General features: G+C 41.1%; 1 protein-coding gene across 1 annotated transcript in view; it reads left to right on the top strand.

The window, feature by feature from the left end:
- gpia (glucose-6-phosphate isomerase a) overlaps positions 1-21,392 on the top strand; it is a 61,470-nt gene that overhangs the window by 19,654 nt on the left and 20,424 nt on the right. Inside the window, 10 exon segments of the mRNA XM_034175989.1 lie at positions 3,554-3,622; positions 3,625-3,689; positions 10,378-10,432; positions 10,660-10,694; positions 10,696-10,731; positions 11,723-11,773; positions 12,636-12,683; positions 14,846-14,906; positions 18,613-18,656; positions 19,468-19,620. Of these exon segments, the coding sequence (XP_034031880.1) occupies positions 3,554-3,622; positions 3,625-3,689; positions 10,378-10,432; positions 10,660-10,694; positions 10,696-10,731; positions 11,723-11,773; positions 12,636-12,683; positions 14,846-14,906; positions 18,613-18,656; positions 19,468-19,620 (617 nt within the window).

Below are 21,392 nucleotides of genomic sequence, written 5' to 3'. Positions count from 1 at the left end.
GCATGCAGCCTAGGACCACATCTTGGTTTTGCTGCATCCACCAACCTCACTGAACTGACCCCAGTCTTGATCAACAGTCACATTTGACATTCCCTTATAATACAAGCACTACGACTAATCTGGGTCTCCCCTATGGAGCTCATTTGTCAGTCATTCTGTGGTATTCAAGAATTCTCCAGGCAAACGTTGCACTATAGACATCCAACTATCACCTGAGAACACTGATTAACATCCGGGTCTCACAACCGCAGTAAATTTAATAGTGCCACAACTTCCACCTCATGGAAAATATATAGGGATTAAAGTTCTCAGTCACTACGACAGATTTCTGTCAATTGGGCTGAAAAAAAAAGGCAGGGCTTCCGCTGGGCCATCCTGACCCAAAATCAAGACTTGCTGCAAGCATCCAAAAATCAAGCCATGTTCTCATTTGTTGCTATCAGGTTGTTAAGCGCTGACGTAACCCAAAATCAAGACTGGATGCTTGCAGCAAGTCCCTGCGTCTGTTCTTTTGTGTGCACTCTCTGGTGGGTCGTCGAGAGACCCTTTATACAGAGAATCCGGTTGTTAAGTGTGACGTAACGCATCATGTGATTTTCAACTTCCCGGCTCCAAACAAAAAAGGCGCACTGTCATTAACACTGAGAACTGCACTGAGATGCTCTGATCAGGCTGCACTTACACCGTTGCACACGGACAACAGCATTCATCGCAACATAAAACTCTTTGTATATTGTGCCTAAAACTCTCCTGGATATACACTCAACAAAAATATAAACGCAACACTTTTGGTTTTGCTCTCATTTTGTATGAGATGAACTCTAAGATCTAAAACTTTTTCCACATACACAATATCACCATTTCCCTCAAATATTGTTCACAAACCAGTCTAAATCTGTGATAATGAGGACTTCTTCTTTGCTGAGATAATCCATCCCACCTCACAGGTGTGCCATATCAAGATGCTGATTAGACACCATGATTAGTGCACAGGTGTGCCTTAGACTGTCCACAATAAAAGGCCACTCTGAAAGGTGCAGTTTTGTTTTATTGGGGGGGATACCAGTCAGTATCTGGTGTGACCACCATTTGCCTCATGCAGTGCAACACATCTCCTTCACATAGAGTTGATCAGGTTGTCAATTGTGGCCTGTGGAATGTTGGTCCACTCCTCTTCAATGGCTGTGCGAAGTTGCTGGATATTGGCAGGAACTGGTACACGCTGTCATATATGCCGGTCCAGAGCATCCCAAACATGCTCAATGGGTGACATGTCCAGTGAGTATGTCGGCCATGCAAGAACTGGGACATTTTCAGTTTCCAAGAATTGTGTACAGATTCTTGCAACATGGGGCTGTGCATTATCCTGCTGCAACATGAGGTGATGTTCTTGGATGTATGGCACAACAATGGGCCTCAGGATCTCGTCACGGTATCTCTGTGCATTCAAAATGCCATCAATAAAATGCACCTGTGTTCTTCGTCCATAACAGACGCCTGCCCATACCATAACCCCACCGCCACCATGGGCCACTCGATCCACAACATTGACATCAGAAAACCGCTCACCCACACGACGTCACACACGCTGTCTGCCATCTGCCCTGAACAGTATGAACCGGGATTCATCCGTGAAGAGAACACCTCTCCAACGTGCCAAACGCCAACAAATGTGAGCATTTGCCCACTCAGGTTGGTTACGACGAAGAACTGGATTCAGGTCGAGACCCCGATGAGGACGATGAGCATGCAGATGAACTTCCCTGAGATGGTTTCTGACAGTTTGTGCAGAAATTCTTTGGTTATGCAAACCGATTTTTTTCAGCAGCTGTTTGAGTGGCTGGTCTCAGACGATCTTGGAGGTGAACATGCTGGATGTGGAGGTCCTGGGCTGGTGTGGTTACACATGGTCTGCGGTTGTGAGGCTGGTTGGATGTACTGCCAAATTCTCTGAAACTCCTTTGGAGACGGCTTATGGTAGAGAAATGAACATTCAATACACAAGCAACAGCTCTGGTTGACATTCCTGCTGTCAGCATGCCAATTGCACACTCCCTCAAATCTTGCGACATCTGTGGCATTGTGCTGTGTGATAAAACTGCACCTTTCAGAGTGGCCTTTTATTGTGGACAGTCTAAGGCACACCTGTGCACTAATCATGGTGTCTAATCAGCATCTTGATATGGCACACCTGTGAGGTGGGATGGATTATCTCAGCAAAGAAGCGCTCACTATCACAGATGTAGACTGGTTTGTGAACAATATTTGAGGGAAATTATGATATTGTGTATGTGGAAAAGTTTAGATCTTTGAGTTCATCTCATACAAAATGGGAGCAAAACCAAAAGTGTTGCGTTTATGTTTTTGTTGAGTGTATTAACTGGGTTTTTAGACGTTGTTACTGGTGTTTGTTTTATGACACTCAGGTTGTTTCTTCTCCGTATTTTCAATGGGAGTTTGCTGCGAGCTGCCATCGCTTCCTTTTCCATGTCGTTCGGGGAGAAAGTGAAGTTTGCACTTTAACGTCCTGTTTATTGTAATAAATAATGTTTTATTAACAAACAGACATGTATATTTTACCTGTGCATAATAAAATATGTAAAGTAAAAGAAAAGTTTATTAAGTGTTCTGACCATAGAACCAGACCGAATGCGGTTAATGGAGGTGGAGGCGATGAAAGGAGGGACGGAGGTTTGCCGCACAATGTAAACACAAAGTAAACTTAAACTGTAGATCCTTAAAAGGATCAAACAGACGTAACTTTAATTGTAACTTGGTCTTTGGACCCGGAAACAGATTTATCACGTGATGCGTTACGTCAGCGCTTAGCAACAACTGAGAACATGGCGTTATTTTGGGGCCAATTGTGTTGAACTATTGAATGAATCTTTAATGTTTAACATTTTTTTAAAATCATTTAACCACATACAGCAACACATCGAGGTACAGGTGCTTTCAAAATAAATGCAAAAATAGTTAAGTTATCAGTATCAGAGTATTGTAGGCAAAAAACAGAGGCAGAGTCAAAATACAAGCTGAGTTTAGGATTAAGCCAAGGCGGAGGTCGACGCAACAAGCAAGGTCAAAATACTGAGAAGCAAACAAGACATGAACTGAGGTGAGAGAGTGGAACAGAGTCAATCAGGCAGTGAGCGTGAAACTGTGAGGGCTTAAATAAGGAGCAAACTAATCAAGGTGATGTGAAGCAGGTGTGTGGAAGTCTCTGGAAGGGGATGTGACCGGGGGAAGAACAAAGATTGTGCACAGTGCAAGATAGTGAAGAATGGAAAACAAAGTATTCTTTCATTTAAAACTGGATGTTTTTGGACTCTTGGTTAAACAAACCAGTAATTTGAGCATGCATGATTTGGTTCAGAAGTGTGGTGACTTTTTTTTATCACTCCCACTTCATTATTAAAGAAAACACATGGACATCTTTTAAACAATTAGTTTTAAGAAAGGACCGTGATTTAATTGGCATTGGAAAATGTTTAATTGCAACCCCTCTGTCTGTCATGACAATCATACTGTGATATGTTTAGGGTCCGCTGAGTGGTCACAGAGGCTCTGAAGCCTTACTCAGTCGGTGGACCTAAAGTTTGGTTTGTTTCCAACATCGATGGACTCACATGGCCAAGACCCTGGCCCAGCTCAGTGCAGAGACCACCTCTTCAATCATTGCATCCAAGGTAAAATGAAATACAAAAGAGGATTTATATCAGTGAAATATAATTTTGGTGAATTAATTCAGCAGTCGTGTGTCAGTCTGCCTCAAATTGTCTGTAAACACTGCTGGCTAGTTTTCAAGTGATATGTGTTCGGGGGGGGGTGGGGGGGGGGGGTGGAATCTGAATGTTAAAACATTGAACTGCACTTAACAGAGATGCACTTATAAAACAGGCTTTTAAAATATAAGCATTTTTTAATTTCATTTAATTTTTGGAGCCAGACATGTACTCTTTGTTTAAATACATTTGCATACAGCTTTGTTACCACCATTCTTCATGAACTCAGGGGCAGGCGGGGTGCAGAGCAGCAGCTGCTTAGCTGTATGAAAACAGAGAAACCTGTTTTTGGACTATATTCCACACACCACAGAACAAATAGGACCTTGCAAAATGTTCTGGGCCACATCTGAACACAGTTTCTAACTTTCAAAGAAAACCATTACTCGACAGATTGCACGTTGAAGGCTCAGCTGACCATTCCGGTGACAGCAGACTAATATGGCTTCGTAAAGGAAGGAAATCTGGAAGGCACTCTGTCTGAATACTGGAGCACCTGGCGCCTGTGTGTTTGGCATGCCGTCAGCCCTGTCTTACTGCTTGTCGAGTTTTTTGGTATTTATAGCTGTGTTTTTGCTTTGTGTGTTCTGCCGGGACATCTCTGCCTTGCTTGTGTATAATCGTCAGTCTCTCTTGGACATTAATGCTCTTTGAGCCGCTGCTGTCGTTTGGGTCCGGGTTGGGAGGGCCCCACCCTGCTCTGCCACCTGCGCTTGCCAAGGTCCTGCTGCACCTGCTCCATTTTCCTTGTGTTCCTCTCCGGAGGAGGCGCTTTAGAAGGCACGGAAAGTGGAGCGGTGCGTTGGTGAAATTTAAACTCTACCTAGCAGCCTTCACTAGAGGGTCTGATCCTCGCCTCCTCTGGGATGAATGATATTTTTGGGTGTGGGACCGCGCGCCGCGCACGAGAGGCTGCTGGATTCGTCCTGTCATTCCTGGACTGTCTTCTCCGATGACTGGACCGGCTCCATTACAGCTATGCCCGTTTTTGCCGCAGCTTCCTGCTGCTGCCTCTCGCCGGGCTGTGGAGTTTTTACGCCGGTGCTGTCGTCTGCGGGCTCGCAGACGCAGTGTTTCACCTGAGCTCCTCCAGCCGCTGAACCCGCTGCGTCACTGGCTGCTGAGGAGCTGAACTTCCGCATGACTTCATTAAAACCTGCTGATTCCCACCGAGATCCTTAGTTGGGTCTCATTAACATCAGATCATTGTCTCTGAAGTCACTGCTGGTGAATGATTTTAATTGTGGATCATCGTCTGGATATGCTTGGATTATGTAAAACCTGGCTTAAATCCACAGCTGTCCTTCCTCTGAATGAGGCCTGCCCACCGGCGTACACTTTAGTCACGTTTCACGTGATGTGAGGAAAGGCGGGGGTGTTGCTTTTATTTATAAATCCAGGTTTACTTTATTAACTGTGGGGGGTCATAAATATAATTCATTTGAGCATCTGATTCTCCGTTATGCCCATGATGCTAAGTACTGTCAAGGTCATAAAACTGGAATCAGCTATGTTATCACTGTCTACAGGCCTCCTGGCCATATTCTGATTTTTTTTTTTGTTTGTTTTTTAAGATGAATTTGGCGCGTTCATCTCTAGTCTTTCAACTAGTGTAGACAATATTTTGATTATTTGTGACTTTAACATTCATATAAATAAGCCCTCTGATCCCCTTGGTAAATCACTTATGGAAATCATGGATGCACTAGGATTTCGGCAGTTCATTCATGGTTCAACGCATATCAGTGGTAATACTCTGGATTTGGTTCTTGCACGAGGCCTTGCTGTCACAAATATTGACATCCTGCCTCTTGCATCAGCGGTCTCTGACGCTTATTAGGTTTACAATTACGCTGCCGCGTTTAGTGGAGCAACAACCTTGCCTATCATGCAGCAACGTATTAAACCTTCAACTTTGACTGAACTCGAAGCGAGACTACCAGAAATCTTAACTTCAAGCTTGATAAATTTTTCAGTCGGTAGACAGTCTTGCCGGATAGCCTGAATTTAGTGCTAAAAACCACACTTGATAAGACTGCGCCTCCTCTATTAAGGCCATGCCTTCCCAAGGCACAGACACCTTGGTTTAACAGTTATTTGCGTGACCTTAGGCGTAAGGCTAGAGGGTTGGAACGGAAATGGCGTAGTTCCAAACTAGAGGTGTTCCACCTTGCGTGGTGTGAAGCTATTTTAGATTACAAGTATGATTTATTGGTTACGAAGCAGACCTATTACTCTGAATTGATCAACAAAAACAAGCATAACTCAAAGTTTTTGTTTGATTACGGTGGCATTTCTTACTCGTGGACAGCCATCTGTTGGTCATTCTCCTTTTCAGCACAGGACTTTCTGGACTAATTTGAAAAGAAAATAGAAGATATTAGGTTGAGCACATCTCAGCATACTTTGGTCCAGTCATTGTATCCAGCTACTGAGGCTGGGGACTACCACTGAGGTGCTACCTAGATTCACGGAATTTAATAGTATCTCACTAGGTGTGCAGGACAAACTCGTGATGTCTACTAAAAGCACAACTTGTTTATTTGATCCTATACCAACAAAATTGTTTAAGGATCTTTGGCCCATTCTTGGGCCGACTGTGCTGGAAATTAACCTTTCTCTAAACTCTAGATCTGTTCCAAATTGTTTTAAATCTGCAGTGGTTAAACCACTACTCAAGAAATCTTATCTTGATCCTGGTGTCTTGAAAAATTATAGGCCGATATCAAATCTATCATTCTGCTCTAAAATTCTGGAAAAGGTGGTTTCACAGCAGCTTGTGGACTATCATACTGAGAATGACCTTTTTGAACCACTGCAGTCTGCTTTTAGAAGACATCACTCCACAGAAACAGCACTTATTAAAGTAGTTAATGATCTTCTTGCGAGCAATGGACTCGGATACTACTACAGTATTGTGTTGCTGGATCTCAATACTGCGTTTGACACAGTTGATCATCATATTCTACTTGATAGGCTAGAAAACTGTTTCGGGATTACTGGAACTGCTCTTGCGTGGCTGACGTCTTATCTGTCTGGTCGTTCCCACTGTGTTTTGTGCAACGACACTACCTCTGTCTTTAGGGGCAATGAAGTTTGGGGTTCCGCAGGGATCCGTTCTGGGTCCCCTGCTTTTTTCCCTGTATATAGCACCCCTTGGAACATTTTGCCGCGTTTTGGGGTTGCTTTTCATTGCTGTGCTGATGACACTCAGTTGTATATGCCGATAGCTGCTGGAAATCCTGTCCACATAAAATCTTTACAGGACTGTCTCGCAGCAGTGAGAAGTTGGATGTCTAGCAACTTTCTACTTTTGAACTCTGATAAGACTGAAATGATGGTTCTTTGTCAGCAAGACATCGGCATCAATTTGATCAGCTAGCGCTTAGCCTAGGTTCCTGTGTTATACATCATACTGACAAAGTGAGGAACCTTGGGTAATTTTTGATTCTACGTTGTCCTTTGACCCTCCACATTAGGGACACTACGAGGACTGCTTTCTTTCATCTAAGAAATATAGTAAAGATTCGTCCCATCCTGTCTATGGCTAATGCTGAGACTCTGACTCATGCGTCTGTCTCTTCTAGATTGGACTATTGTAATGCTTTGTTTTCTGGTTTACCACAGTCCAGCATCAGGGGTCTTCAACTGGTACAAAATGCTGCTGCCAGACTTCTGACACGAAGCAGAAGGTTTGATCATATTACGCCGGTTCTGGAATCCCTTCACTGGCTTCCGGGTCTCCTTGAGATCGGATTTTAAAGTATTACTATTGGCCTATAAAATTGTTCACGGACTGGCGCCCCCTATCTGGCCGGCCTGGTTGAGTCCTATGTGCCGGCTAAGGGCTCTGCGTTCACAGGGTGCAGGACTATTGTGTGTCCCGAGGGTGAAGAAAAGGTCAGCAGGTTACAGAGCTTTTTATCACCGCGCCCCAGCTCTGTGGAATGATCTGCCTGCGCTAATACGACAGTCGGACTCTGTGGAGACTTTTAAAGCCAGGTTGAAGACACATCTGTTCTCCCTGTTTTATCATTAGTATTTTATATGATTGTGTGTCTTTTTTTTTATTCGTTTTATTTATTTACTACTTTCACCTTTTATGGTTAAATTTTTGTTTGTGTGTGTGTGTTTTAATCTTATTCATTTTATTCTGCTTTTAAAATGTTTGTGAAGCGCCTTGAGGCGATACTTGTGATTTGGCGCTATATAAATGAATAAATTATTATATTATTATCATTATTATAAACCTCCAAATACATTATTTGCAGAAATCTAGAGTATTATTTAAGGTTGATTACCTAAAATCGTCACCACCACTATTTTAATTTTAATATGCCTTGTAGCGCAGGGTGTTAGAAAGCACCCTGTTTGTCCAGCTGAACATGAAGTGCAAGTAAAGGGAAAATATGGCATGTGTGAATAAGTGATATCACTTATGTTTCTGCAGTTTAGTGTCAGAAAACAGCAGTGCAACAAAGTTTTGCCATTACTACAGTGCGTGTTCCCCTTTCTGAGAATTTGAATTGGTGAATGAGAGCCACGTGTGCAATTGCAAATACTTTGCTTTGACAAGTACAGAGTTTCCCACACAGTGAGAGGAAAAAAGATGCACCAATAACTGTTATAATGTAACTGCCCCCGCTGGATCCTAATCGAATTGTGAGGATGTTATTTAATCACTTGAGTCATGATCCTAGGACCTAGATTAACCAGAAGTCCAGAAAGTAACAAGTTATTTTTCTGTTTTTAGCTATCCAAGATGGCCACCATAACAACCTTTTTTGGGGGGTGGGGGGATGTTGTTGTTGTTTGTTTGTTTTTTTTGGGGGGGTGGGGGGAGATTCCTCATTTCATAAGCTTTCAAATCTCAAAAACATAATGAGCCTTTGAGTCATTTCATAAGGCAGCCGTCTACGTCTAGCCCATGCAACATTTTACGATTACATCTTAACTTATCTCACCCCTACCCTTGGTTGCCTAGCAACCTTTCAAGCTGCATGTATCAAGCTAGCATACTGGGTGTAACCTCTTGTTTAATAATTATTTTTCAGTACTTGTACGTATTTACTTGTAAACATGACTTATTTATCCATTGCACATACACTCAACAAAAATATAAATGCAAACCTTTGGTTTTGCTCCCATTTGTATGAGATGAACTCAAAGATCTAAAACTTTTTCACATACACAATATCACCATTTCCCTCAAATATTGTTCACAAACCAGTCTAAATCTGTGATAGTGAGCACTTCTCCTTTGCTGAGATAATCCATCCCACCTCACAGGTGTGCCATATCAAGATGCTGATTAGACACCATGATTAGTGCACAGGTGTGCCTTAGACCTGCCCACAATAAAAGGCCACTCTGAAAGGTGCAGTTTTATCACACAGCCACAATGCCACAGATGTCGCAAGATTGAGGGAGTGTGCAGTTGGCATGCTGACAGCAGGAATGTCAACCAGAGCTGTTGCTTGTGTAATTGAAGTTCATGTCTCTACCATAAGCCGTCTCCAAAGGCGTTTCAGAGAGTGTTGGCAGTACATCCAACCAGCCTCGCAACCGCAGACCACGTGTAACCACACCAGCCCAGGAACTACACATTCAGCATTTTCACCCTCCAAGATCGTCTGAGACCAGCCACCTCGGACAGCTGCTGAAACAATCGGTTTGCATAACCAAAGAATTTCTGCACAAACTGTCAGAAACCGTCTCAGGGAAGCTCATCTCTGCATGCTCGTCGTCCTCATCGGGGTCTCGACCTGACTCCAGTCGTCGTCGTAACCGACCTGAGTGGGCAAATACTCACATTCCGCTGGCGTTTGCACGTTGGAGAGGTGTTCTCTTCACGGATGATGCGAAGGAGATGTGTTGCACTGCATGAGGCAGATGGTGGTCCACACCAGATACTGACTGGTATCCCCCCCCCCCAATAAAACAAAACTGCACCTTCAGAGTGGCCTTTTATTGTGGACAGTCTAATCACAGCTGTGCACTAATCAGCATATTGGTATGGCACACCTGTGAGGTGGGATGGATTATCTCAGCAAAGGAGAAGTGCTCACTATCACAGATTTAGAGTGGTTTGTGAACAATATTTGAGGGAAATGGTGATATTGTGTATGTTGGAAAATGTTTTAGATCTGTGAGTTAATCTCATACAAAATGGAGCAAAACCAAAAGTGTTGCGTTTATATTTTTGAGTATATGAAGCCCAAAATTGCCCTTTTAAATGTATCAATTTATTTTGTTTTAGGAGCAGGGGTGGGGGGTGGGAAAGCAATGCGCCATGACTGTTGGGATTGTTTGGGCTGTGAAGGATAAACCTGTTCTTCATTTTTTGCAATGAAGAAGGTTGCATTTCTAAGGAACCTTTAAAATGACAGCCTGGTCATGCCACTATGAACGCATGCAGTGGACATATGCAGCCCCTGAATTGAGACAACCACATGGAAGACATTTGCAGCAACAGATCACACTCTATATTTTGAATTAAACATTAAAGTGGCTGATGTGTGATTTGCATGTAACAGTCAGCAGGCAGTGGTCTTGTCTTAAAATGTGCATAACGTGCTCGGGTGAACTGCAGATGTTTGGCAGTTCCACATTGCCTTCATCCAAGGGTTACAGTTTGGTTGTGCTCGGCAAAAGGTGAGTATTATTATTATTATTATTATTATTATTATTATACTTTTATGACCTTGTCAATATTAATGCCATACATGATAAAAAAAAAGTTAAATTACTAAGTTGACTGCAGCTGACCACGGCCTTTGCATACAACTGGATATGAAATGGCGTTTTGTTTCATTCATGTACAAGTACTCTTGAATTGCTGTCATTCATTTTGTGCTGTCTGACCCTTTTTAAGACCTCACCACCCAGGAAACGATCACCAACGCCGAGGTCCGCCAAGGCCTGGTTCCTGCAGACTGCTAAGGATGTGAGTGGATTTCCACACAGGCTCAAATAGAATGGTGAAAAAATGTGGAATCACAATTCCAAAATGGCATTCCTAAAATACAATGATAGAAAGTGTTTTAACTTGTTAGATGAATCTAATGTCCAGTGGGTTTTTACAGTTTTGTGGAATAAGATGCAGGTCATTACACTCATGGACATGAATGCCATAACAGTGTCCACTGTTTTTTGTTGGTCAGAATGATTGTTCACACATGTATATTTAACAGAGAACAAAATGAAGATGTGGTTGGTGCACAAGCTTTATTTGGAGTTTCTGAAATCCATACAGGGTCATGGAGCACACTTAATATTTGGCTAAACATCCTTGAATACGTTCATGTTGACAATCTGCTTGTGGTAGTGATCAACAAGCTTCCAGCAGAAATCTGGTTGGATATTTGACCACCTTTCTTGACTGCAAATTGCAGTCTGAAATGAATGAGGAGCCAGTGCAAGGTGGTACTCCTTAATTATTATTCCATTCACAGAGCCCTGAATTGTTTTTTTGTTTGTTTTTTCCCCATCAGTGCTCTTCTCTCAGATCTACATTAATGATTTGGACTTTGCCATTATACTGGTCACTTCTGTGAGTTCTGTCAAACTTTTTTTTAAGTGACACAGACGCTACCGACTGTTCTGATCAGAAAGAGGAAATTAAGAAGCTTTGACAAGTTGACAGCTGTTGGGTCTTTCAGCATCACTTGCTTAAGAATGAAGGAGCTTGTATGTGTAGTTTTGCCCCTGTGTTAAGTTCAGAAAATCCAAAATGAATTCAAACTTGCTAGTCAAATAATATTTAGTCTTTTGTCTATTATGAATGTATATTGTGCAAGTCTTCTCCACCCAGAAAAGAAACGGTTTAAAGATATGATTGACAGATCAGTATTTCTGATAATCTTAATCACTGGTGAGTGTGTACATGTGTGGCTGTTATGTTTCCACATACTTGTGTTTGCTCTCTTTCAACACAGCAATCTGCTGTTGCCAAGCACTTTGTGGCGCTATCCACCAATTCAGTAAGTGTATGCTGAAAATCACTTTACACACACACGCTGATGGATTTACGCTTTATCGAGGGCAACACAATGCCCTCGGGGTCCGACGGCATTTTTGGACAGTTCACTCGCCTGGCATAAAATGTTTTATTATTGCTGTAGCAGCTCTCCCTGAATCCCACAGTCAAGTTTTATGTCTCTTTTCTTTCAGGACACCTGTGCTTTCAGAATTACCTCATATGTTTTTGTTGTGTTTATAAGTGTAATAAAGGTTTACAATCAAAAATAAGCAAGGAAAAAAATAAAGCGGAAAAATAATTTTCCACACATTTATGCAAAACACATAGCAATTATAATTAAACTGTTTTAACACTTTATAAAGGTAATTTGAGGTCTTGTGTGAAAGACGGGTACACAAAAAGGTTCAAACAATAAACACAAATGCACATTTTGAACAATACATATAAAATGGTCCTATGCGTTTTGTTGTCCATTGATATGGTAAACAGTGCTTTACGCCGAGAAAGCAACAGAGTTATCCAGTAACATTCACATGCAAACTAGTGAAGCAATCCTGATAGTTACACTTTGTTTGAAGCACGTGAGACTGTCATCAGAGGCTCTCCGTGTGCTCCTGCTCACTGATCACTGTGCGTAATGGCGCAGGGCGCACTGAGTATGTACTAATAGTATGTACTCATTGGAGCACCCAGGGGGCTATTCAAATGGGCCAACTAGTAACATATCACTCCTGAAAACCTTTGAAGCTTTTTATTCCAATCCAGCTCTGATAGTGACTTCTCTTGCCTGCTTCATAAATGTACAGCAGATTAATGGCTGTAACAGTGTGACATTTTGATTATTGATGCTTCTTTTTTCCAGGCCAAAGTAAATGGATTTCGGCATTGACACGGAAAACATGTTCGAGTTCTGGGATGTAAGTTTCTTTATGTGGTGTTCATTCGCAGTAAAACTAGTTCTGTTGATGTTGCTGAGTAGAGGAAAACATAGCACACAACCTGCTGCCAGGTTAATTATTCAGTTGGTGACCCGCTCCTAAGTGATAATTTGGTTGAAGCGTGTGCGTGTGTGACATGTTATGTCCTTTGCTATAAACTAATGTGCAAAATGAAGGCATGGCTTTACAGCTATTCTCAGGGCATTTTCCAAATGAGAACTTTATTAAAGCTGTATGTGTAATCCTCTGTTAATTATATTTATACCCTCTATGCATAATTATCTAAATAAACTGTTGGTCACCACGGCTGCATTGCCAGTTTCCATTGCTGCATCTGCACCGTGCTTTGAAACAGTGAGACTGACATGCATGATCTGTGTGATTAAAACACACCTGTTGTGCATTTAATATGATAGAGAAACTTTATTGATAGATACCTCAAAACTTGTCCTCTTCATTTAACTCATCCTAATTACAGTCAGACACAATCCAACCACTAGGAGCAGTGGGCAGCCACAGTCCGGCGCCCAGGGACCAACTCCAGATGTAGATACTGCCTTGGTCAGGGGACAGAAAGGAGCAGATCCTAAATAAGCATGTTTTTGATTGTGGGAGGAAACCGGAGTGCCCGGAGGGAAACCCACACAGACACGGGGAAACATGCAAACTCCACACAGAATGGCCGGGAAACAATCCACGACCTTCTTGCTATGAGGCACCAGTGCTAACCACTAATCCACGTGCCGCTGAATACAAAGCATCTTGATAATGTACTGTTAAAGCATGCATTGTGCTCTGTGCTGAACACAGCTGCAGCGTTGCCTTCCTGCTTACGCAAATAATGCAGCACATATGAATTGACGCAAGAGTCAACATGCACTGATTTAATGAATTGAGTTCATGTATCATAAATCAATCCAAATAAAACAAACATCACAACACCATGAAAATTGCCGAAATGTTATTATCATAATTTTAACTAGATTTTGTGTCTAAATGGGTCTCGAAAATTTTCCTTGCAACATCAGGTAAGTTTGAACATGGTGTCACTATTCTGACAGCACCGTTCACTCGCCTGTGTGCAGTGGTCGAGCCGCACTGCAGACCCCTGAATGCTCTGAAAGATTTTTGTCAAAACTACACTGGTCAACACAGTTTTTCAATGGATTTTGGGTAATTCGGGGCACCTGAATCTGAATATGGTGTTAGTTTTTGCCAACCGCATCACATTTTTGAGATATGAAAACATATTTCTCTTATCAAGCATTGAAGCAAAGATGCAGTCTCTCACACCTCTTCAGCGTCATAAATGATATTACGTCTCTTGTTCATATTTCACGAACCTGGTTAAAACTATGCTTCTGAAGCCGCTTTGTGCATGAGTGGCATCAAACTCGTAAGTGAATGAGCAACGTTTGTGTAATACATCAATACGGACCATGCAGATTGCAAAAAAAAACCGTGATGGTATAGAGGAAATCTTAGCTCAAATTCGGATTCAGCACCCAAAATTACCCTAAAACAGTACTCGGTCTTTGCAAAAAAAAAGAAGAAAAAAAAACTCTTAATTTGTTGACCAGTGCTATTTTTTCTAGGTTGATTCAAGCCTAGGCTTTAGAGTTTTTTACTATAGTTGGCCCACATATTGTCAGTGTCTTATCAACAAAGAACCCAAAGTCTGTCATGCTTGCTTCAGTTCAGTGTTGTATCTTTGGCCATACCTTATTTCTTATAGTACTGTGTGTGTGTGTGTGTGTTTTCTAAAAATTCAAACTGATGCCAGTGGTGAGAAGGACGAAGACTTTTATTTTTTACTCTTTCCAAAAGTGGTATGAAGCTGGAACCAATTAAAAGTAAAATGATGATTACTAACATTTCTTAGAAAATTCTCATGATTGTTAGCTAAAAAAAGCCATAATCATTTAATGGGAACATGTTAAAGTACATAAATGTTAATCTTCCAATACAGAGAAACATATTTGAGCTTTTCAGAAAAACCAGACAGACAGACAAAAGAAGCCCTGAGTGAAGTAATAGATGGGAAAGGAGGCAGACATCAGCTGTTTGTTACTCTGCTGTTTTCAAAACAGCCTGCGCTCTGATTGGTTGCAACGTGTGCTGTCATGTTTGCTTGTCTTTAGTGGGTTGGAGGCCGTTACTCACTCTGGTCAGCCATTGGTCTGTCCATTGCCCTGCACATAGGTATGTTTGAAAAATCATAACCATTACTCAACGTCAAGCTGGATATTGATTACTGAAGCATTGATAAATCAGCCAATACAGTCATAAGGATCAGCATGCTTGTCTGAAAATGCTGAATGCAAGCTTAAATGTCCTCTGTTTAGTTTTTGCTGAACTTCTCAGCGTGTTTGTCTTTTGACGCTTGCAGCGTGAAATGAGGAAATTACTTCAATATGTAAATATAACGACATTAATGTGGCTGTTAGAGTAAATGTTTAAAAATCAGTATCTAGCTTTGACCTCAAGTCATTTAATGATGATCTGTTATGTGAAATATGAGCTACATGGTATGTATTACTCTTGCTTATTGCTGCATTTATCAATTAACGGTTAATAAAAATCAGCAGTTTCAGTATGACTCATCATTCACCACAAGTTCACATCTGTCCTGGATTTAACTTGTTACTTTGTACAACTGCAGTAGTGCAGACTTTTTGTAATTGCTCATGTATCTGTGTACAAAATAACTCTGAAACTAGTCACCAGGTTTTCACCAAACTTGGAAGGCACGGTCTTTAGATGACTGTCTCCAGATGATTTCCCTTTGGAGCAAATTGGTCCAAAAGCAAGGTTGTCAAAAATATAGTCACTAAACCCCCCTTTTTAGGGTATCTCCACAGCCGCTAAGGTTACAGGAAATTTAAAACACATTGTTCAGCTAATAATTTACATGATAGAAGTGACGTCATAATGATGGCATTGTGTCACTGTAGTCATAAAAAAGTGTGCATGTGTGTCAGGTATCCATTGCCCCTGTGATACGTCACTTTCTAAGTGGGTTTATCCCTCACTGGGTAAAAGGGGCAGTGGGAAGATCAGTCAGTCTGCAAATATGTCAGAAACCATTTGTTTTCTCTGTACTTGGCGTGGTGTTGGTGCCCGTCCCTGTTGTGGTGATCATTTTTATTTTAACTGTTTGAAAAATGGAACACTGGCAGTTTGTGGCAGAAAATAAATCACATTTAATACTGTAAATGTAGTGCCCCCTGCTGGTTGTATGAAGACTAACCCTAAACAAAGTATCTTTGGGTTAGGGACAAACGGGACATTTGAGGACATCATCTCAAGCTTTGAGAGACATTGTGATAGACCATTTGTGACATTTTATGGAACTAATGATCAACAGAAATTGATCATTAAAATAGTTGTAGCCCTGTGAAATATGTCTTCAGTTTATTTATTTAGCACCTAATCACAACAAAGCTGCCTCAAGGCACTTCACATGGGTAAGCACATAGGTCACAGTGGTCAGAAAACTCCTCGGGACTTGGAGGAAGAAACCTAAAGCAGACCAGACTCAGAGTTCTAATGGTGCAAAGTTCATCTTAAGGCCACCAGAGTCCAAGATGATGAATTTGGATGGGATGTTTTGGAGTCATCCATATGTGAGGCTTGGATTTTATTTATGTATTCATTTTTGGCAGGAAGAGGCAAGTATTGATTAAAATTTGATTTACTGATAAACTGTCAAAAGGATAAATAACTAATTAGAAAATAATCAAGACTAATAAAATAATTATTCACTCACAAAACTAATTATTTGTAGCCATAGTGGGAAATGAATTCATATTTAATTTAGCTTCGAGTTGTAATTTCACCTGCTCACGTTATTTTGCACACACAAATCTACAACCCCTGGCAATAACTATGGAATCACCGGCCACCTCGTAGGATGTTCATTCAGTTGTTTAATTATGTAGAAAAAAGCAGATCACAGACATGACACAAAACTAAAGTCATTTTCAATGGCAACTTCTGGCTTTGAAGAAACACTATAAGAATCAGGAAAAAAAAATTGTGGCAGTCAGTAATGGTTGCTTTTTTAGACCAAACAGAGGGAAAAAAATATGGAATCACTCAATTCTGAGGAATAAATTATGGAATCACCCTGTAAATTTTCATCCCCAAAACTAACACCTGCATCAAATCAGATCTGCTCGTTAGTCCTGCATCTAAAATGGAGTGATCACACCTTGGAGAGCTGTTGCACCAAGTGGACTGACATGAATCATGGCTCCAACACGAGAGATGTCAATTGAAACAAAGGAGAGGATTATCAAACTCTTAAAATGATGATTTACCCGTAAATCATCATGCAGTGCTGCAAAAGATGTTGGTTGTTCACAGTCAGCTGTGTCTAAAACTCCGGCCCAAATACAAACAACATGGGAAGGTTGTTAAAGGCAAACATACTGGTAGACCAAAGAAGACATCAAAGCGTCAAGACAGAAAACTTAAAGAAATATGTCTCAAAAATCGAAAATGCACAACAAAACAAATGAGGAACGAATGGGAGGAAACTGGAGTCAACGTCTGTGACCGAACTGTAAGAAACCGCCTAAAGGAAATGGGATTTACATACAGAAAAGCTAAACGAAAACCATCATTAACACCTAAACAGAAAAAAACAAGGTTACAATGGGCTAAGGAAAAGCAATCGTGGACTGTGGATGACTGGATGAAAGTCATATTCAGTGATGAATCTCGAATCTGCATTGGGCAAGGTGATGATGCTGGAACATTTGTTTGGTGCCGTTCCAATGAAATTTATAAAGATGACTGCCTGAAGAGAACATGTAAATTTCCACAGTTATTGATGATATGGGGCTGCATGTCAGGTAAAGGCACTGGGGAGATGGCGGTCATTACATCATCAATAAATGCACAAGTTTACGTTGATATTTTGGACACTTTTCTTATCCCATCAATTGAAAAGATGTTTGGGGATGATATCATTTTTCAAGATGATAATGCATCTTGCCATAGAGCAAAAACTGTGAAAACATTCCTTGCAAAAAGACACATAGGGTCAATGTCATGGCCTGCAAATAGTCCGGATCTTAATACAATTGAAAATCTTTGGAAGTTAAAGAAAATGGTCCATGACAAGGTTCCAACCTGCAAAGCTGATCTGGCAACAGCAATCAAAGAAAGTTGGAGCCAGATTGATGAAGAGTACTGTTTGACTCATTAAGTCCATGCCTCAGAGACTGCAAGCTGATATAAAAGCCAGAGGTGGTGCAACAAAATACTAGTGATGTGTTGGAGTGTTCTTTTGTTTTTCATGATTCCATAATTTTTTCGTCAGAATTGAGTGATTACATATTTTTTTTTCCTCTGCTTGGTCTAAAAAAGTAACCGTTACTGACTGCCACAATTTTTTTTTTTCCTGATTTCTTATAGTGTTTCTTAAAGCCAGAAAGTTGCCATTTGAAATGACTTTAGTTTTGTCATGTCTGTGATCTGCTTTTTTTCTACAAAATTAAACAACTGAATGAACATCCTCCGAGGCCGGTGATTCCATAATTTTTGCCAGGGGTTGTATTTGAAGAGGGGTGTATTTCAAGAGTATCTGGAATGACTCCTGTCATAACAATGAACAAATTAAGTTACTTTTACCGCAGCTTGTTTTCCCGTCTTTGATCACACGTCTGATACTGAAGCTCAATTTTTTATCAACTTTTTACCATTTTATTTTAATCTCAACATTAAGTCATTGCACCACTTATTTACAGCATAACTATATTACAGTATGTTGACTTTTTAATCACAAAGGTTATCGCTTCCATGACGGAGGAGTGTTGAGTGTTTATTGATGTTGTTTGTTTTGTTTTTTTTCTTCTTCACACTGAGTGTTTCTCAAACTGTGTCTCATCTGCACTTTTAGGCTTTGATAACTTTGAGCAGCTTCTTGGAGGTGCACACTGGATGGTAAGAGCACAGTTTCTTTCATCTCCCTTCTGTTTAGAGCAGGTGGCCAAGATATCTCTCTCTCACACACACACGCACCTTGTACCTTATCCAAGATCGGGTCACACGGGGAGCTGGAGCCTATCCCAGCAGTCATAGGACATGTGGCGGGTGCACCCTGGACAGGACAACAGTCTGTCGCAGGGCCACATAGAAACACATTCACACCCACACACACAATTTAAAGTTTCCAGTCCACCAAGCCTGTATGTCTTTGGATGTGGGAGGAAGCCGCAGCACCCGGAACCCACACAAACACGGAACATGCAAACTTCACACCAGAAAGACCACAGGGGAATCGATCCTGTGACCACCTTGCTGTGAGCAACAGTGCTACACCGCTAATCCACTGTGCCCTACAAGATATCACATAAAACATAACTTTACAATCTGCACAGTTAATGAGATTTAAACTAAAATAAATGGCTAGTGTGATGAAATAATGTCCATATATGCAACTTTCAGTAAATACATTAAATTTGTCTGTACACTGACGCTGAGAATGTCTTTAAGTTAAAAACATCTAGTTTAGAAGGGGTGCCCTGTTTATTTCTGATATTTTATTCCAGTATATGCTGCACATACATGCAGCTGTATGATTGAAACAGTGAACATCAGGTCCTGTTGGGTTCAGGCTGCTGTAGTGCAGTCAGTGCTTCAACATAAGTTTCAGAGTGTTGAAGTTTCTTTCAATTTGTAAATTCATTCTTTTTTGCTCTTGTAATTCTCTACTTTTTTGTTTGACAATAACCAGCCTTTCCTCCTTTACCAGGACAATCATTTCTGCAGTGCTCCTCTACAAAATAATGTGCCCATCCTGCTGGCACTGCTGGGCATCTGGTACATCAACTTCTTCCAGGCTGAGACTCATGCCATGCTGCCCTACGACCAGTACATGCATCGTTTTGCCGCCTACTTCCAACAGGTCAGTGTTCCAAGACACACACTGAAGGACCGCTTCTCATGACCATCATAACCATGGATACAAGTACTTCTCTCCATTAGGTAGACTAGGTCATCAGGTCTGCACCATTTCATGCATACAAGTACAGATTAATAAGCGCTTCGTCCAATTTTAATTCTAATCACTCCAGATAGAGGCCAAACTGTCACCAGCCTCAGCACTAAACTAAACTTTCATACCTCATACAACTTAGATTTGAGACTGGAGGAGGTCCAAGTCACAGTGACACCCAACATTGTACATTATTTTGAAATAATTTAGATCAGGTATGTAGTTATGCACATTAATGCCTCACTTAATTAAAGCTACTGTGTGTGTCTGTGTATGTACAGTGATGTTCACATACCAGTGGCAGTATTTTATTCTCTGCAGACCTCACATTGGATAATCAGTATCAGTCAAATCAAATGTACACATGTACATATTGTACATGTATACATGTTTTCACTAAATCTCAGCTACATGTGGTATTTATTTTCATAATGTAAAGTTGGACTTATTCATGAAGATATAGAGGAGAAAAAAAAGACCAGTATAGGGACTGGGGACCCTTGGTGGTGGTGCTTATCCCTGGATTCCGTAACATGAAGCACATTAAAGTAACTCCCTCTGGACTGGAGGTCACTTTGATGCAAGTCAGTTACCCAGGCAAAGACGACCCAGCCAAGACGAGCTTGACCTTGGTGGGGTATTCCTTTCTGCAAAAAACTTATTTCAAAAACACCAAATTGGTCTTCAGAATGTTTGTTGTGAGGTGGGCTTCATAGATAATTGGCAAAGCTTCTGGGGAAAACCTGGTCCTTGTTAGGAGAGACGGCATCCATCCACTTTGGATGGAGCAGCTCTCATTTCTAGAAATCTGGCCAATTTTATTAAATCCTCTAAACTGTGACTATCCAGGGTTGGGACCAGAAAGCAGAATTGTAGTCTTACACACCTCTCTGCAGCTTCTCTCCCCCTGCCATCCCCTCATTACCCCATCCCCATAGAGACGGTGCCTGCTCCCAGACCACCCATAACCAGCAAAAATCTATTTAAGCATAAAAATTCAAAAAGAAAAAAATAATATAGCACCTTCAGCTGCACCACAGACCTAAAACAGTTAAATGTGGGTCTATTAACATTAGGTCTCTCTCTTCTAAGTCCCTGTTAGTAAATGATATAATAATTGATCAACATATTGATTTATTCTGCCTTACAGAAACCTGGTTACAGCAGGATGAATATGTTAGTTTAAATGAGTCAACACCCCCGAGTCTCACTAACTGCCAGAACGCTCGTAGCACGGGCCGAGGCGGAGGATTAGCAGCAATCTTCCACTCCAGCTTATTAATTAATCAAAAACCCAGACAGAACTTTAATTCATTTGAAAGCTTGACTCTTAGTCTTGTCCATCCAAATTGGAAGTCCCAAAAACCAGTTTTATTTGTTGTTATCTATCGTCCACCTGGTCATTACTGTGAGTTTCTCTGTGAATTTTCAGACCTTTTGTCTGACTTAGTGCTTAGCTCAGATAAGATAATATAGTGGGCGATTTAACATCCACATAGATGCTGAGAATGACAGCCTCAACACTGCATTTAATCTATTATTAGACTCTATTGGCTTTGCTCAAAATGTAAATGAGTCCACCCACCACTTTAATCATACCTTAGATCTTGTTTTGACTTATGGTATGGAAACTGAAGACTTAACAGTATTCCCTGAAAACCCCCTTCTGTCTGATCATTTCT

The sequence above is a fragment of the Thalassophryne amazonica genome, chromosome 8 (assembly GCF_902500255.1).
Source record: "Thalassophryne amazonica chromosome 8, fThaAma1.1, whole genome shotgun sequence".
In the NCBI taxonomy this organism is placed as follows: domain Eukaryota; kingdom Metazoa; phylum Chordata; class Actinopteri; order Batrachoidiformes; family Batrachoididae; genus Thalassophryne; species Thalassophryne amazonica.
This window is presented reverse-complemented; position numbering and strand designations above follow the sequence as displayed.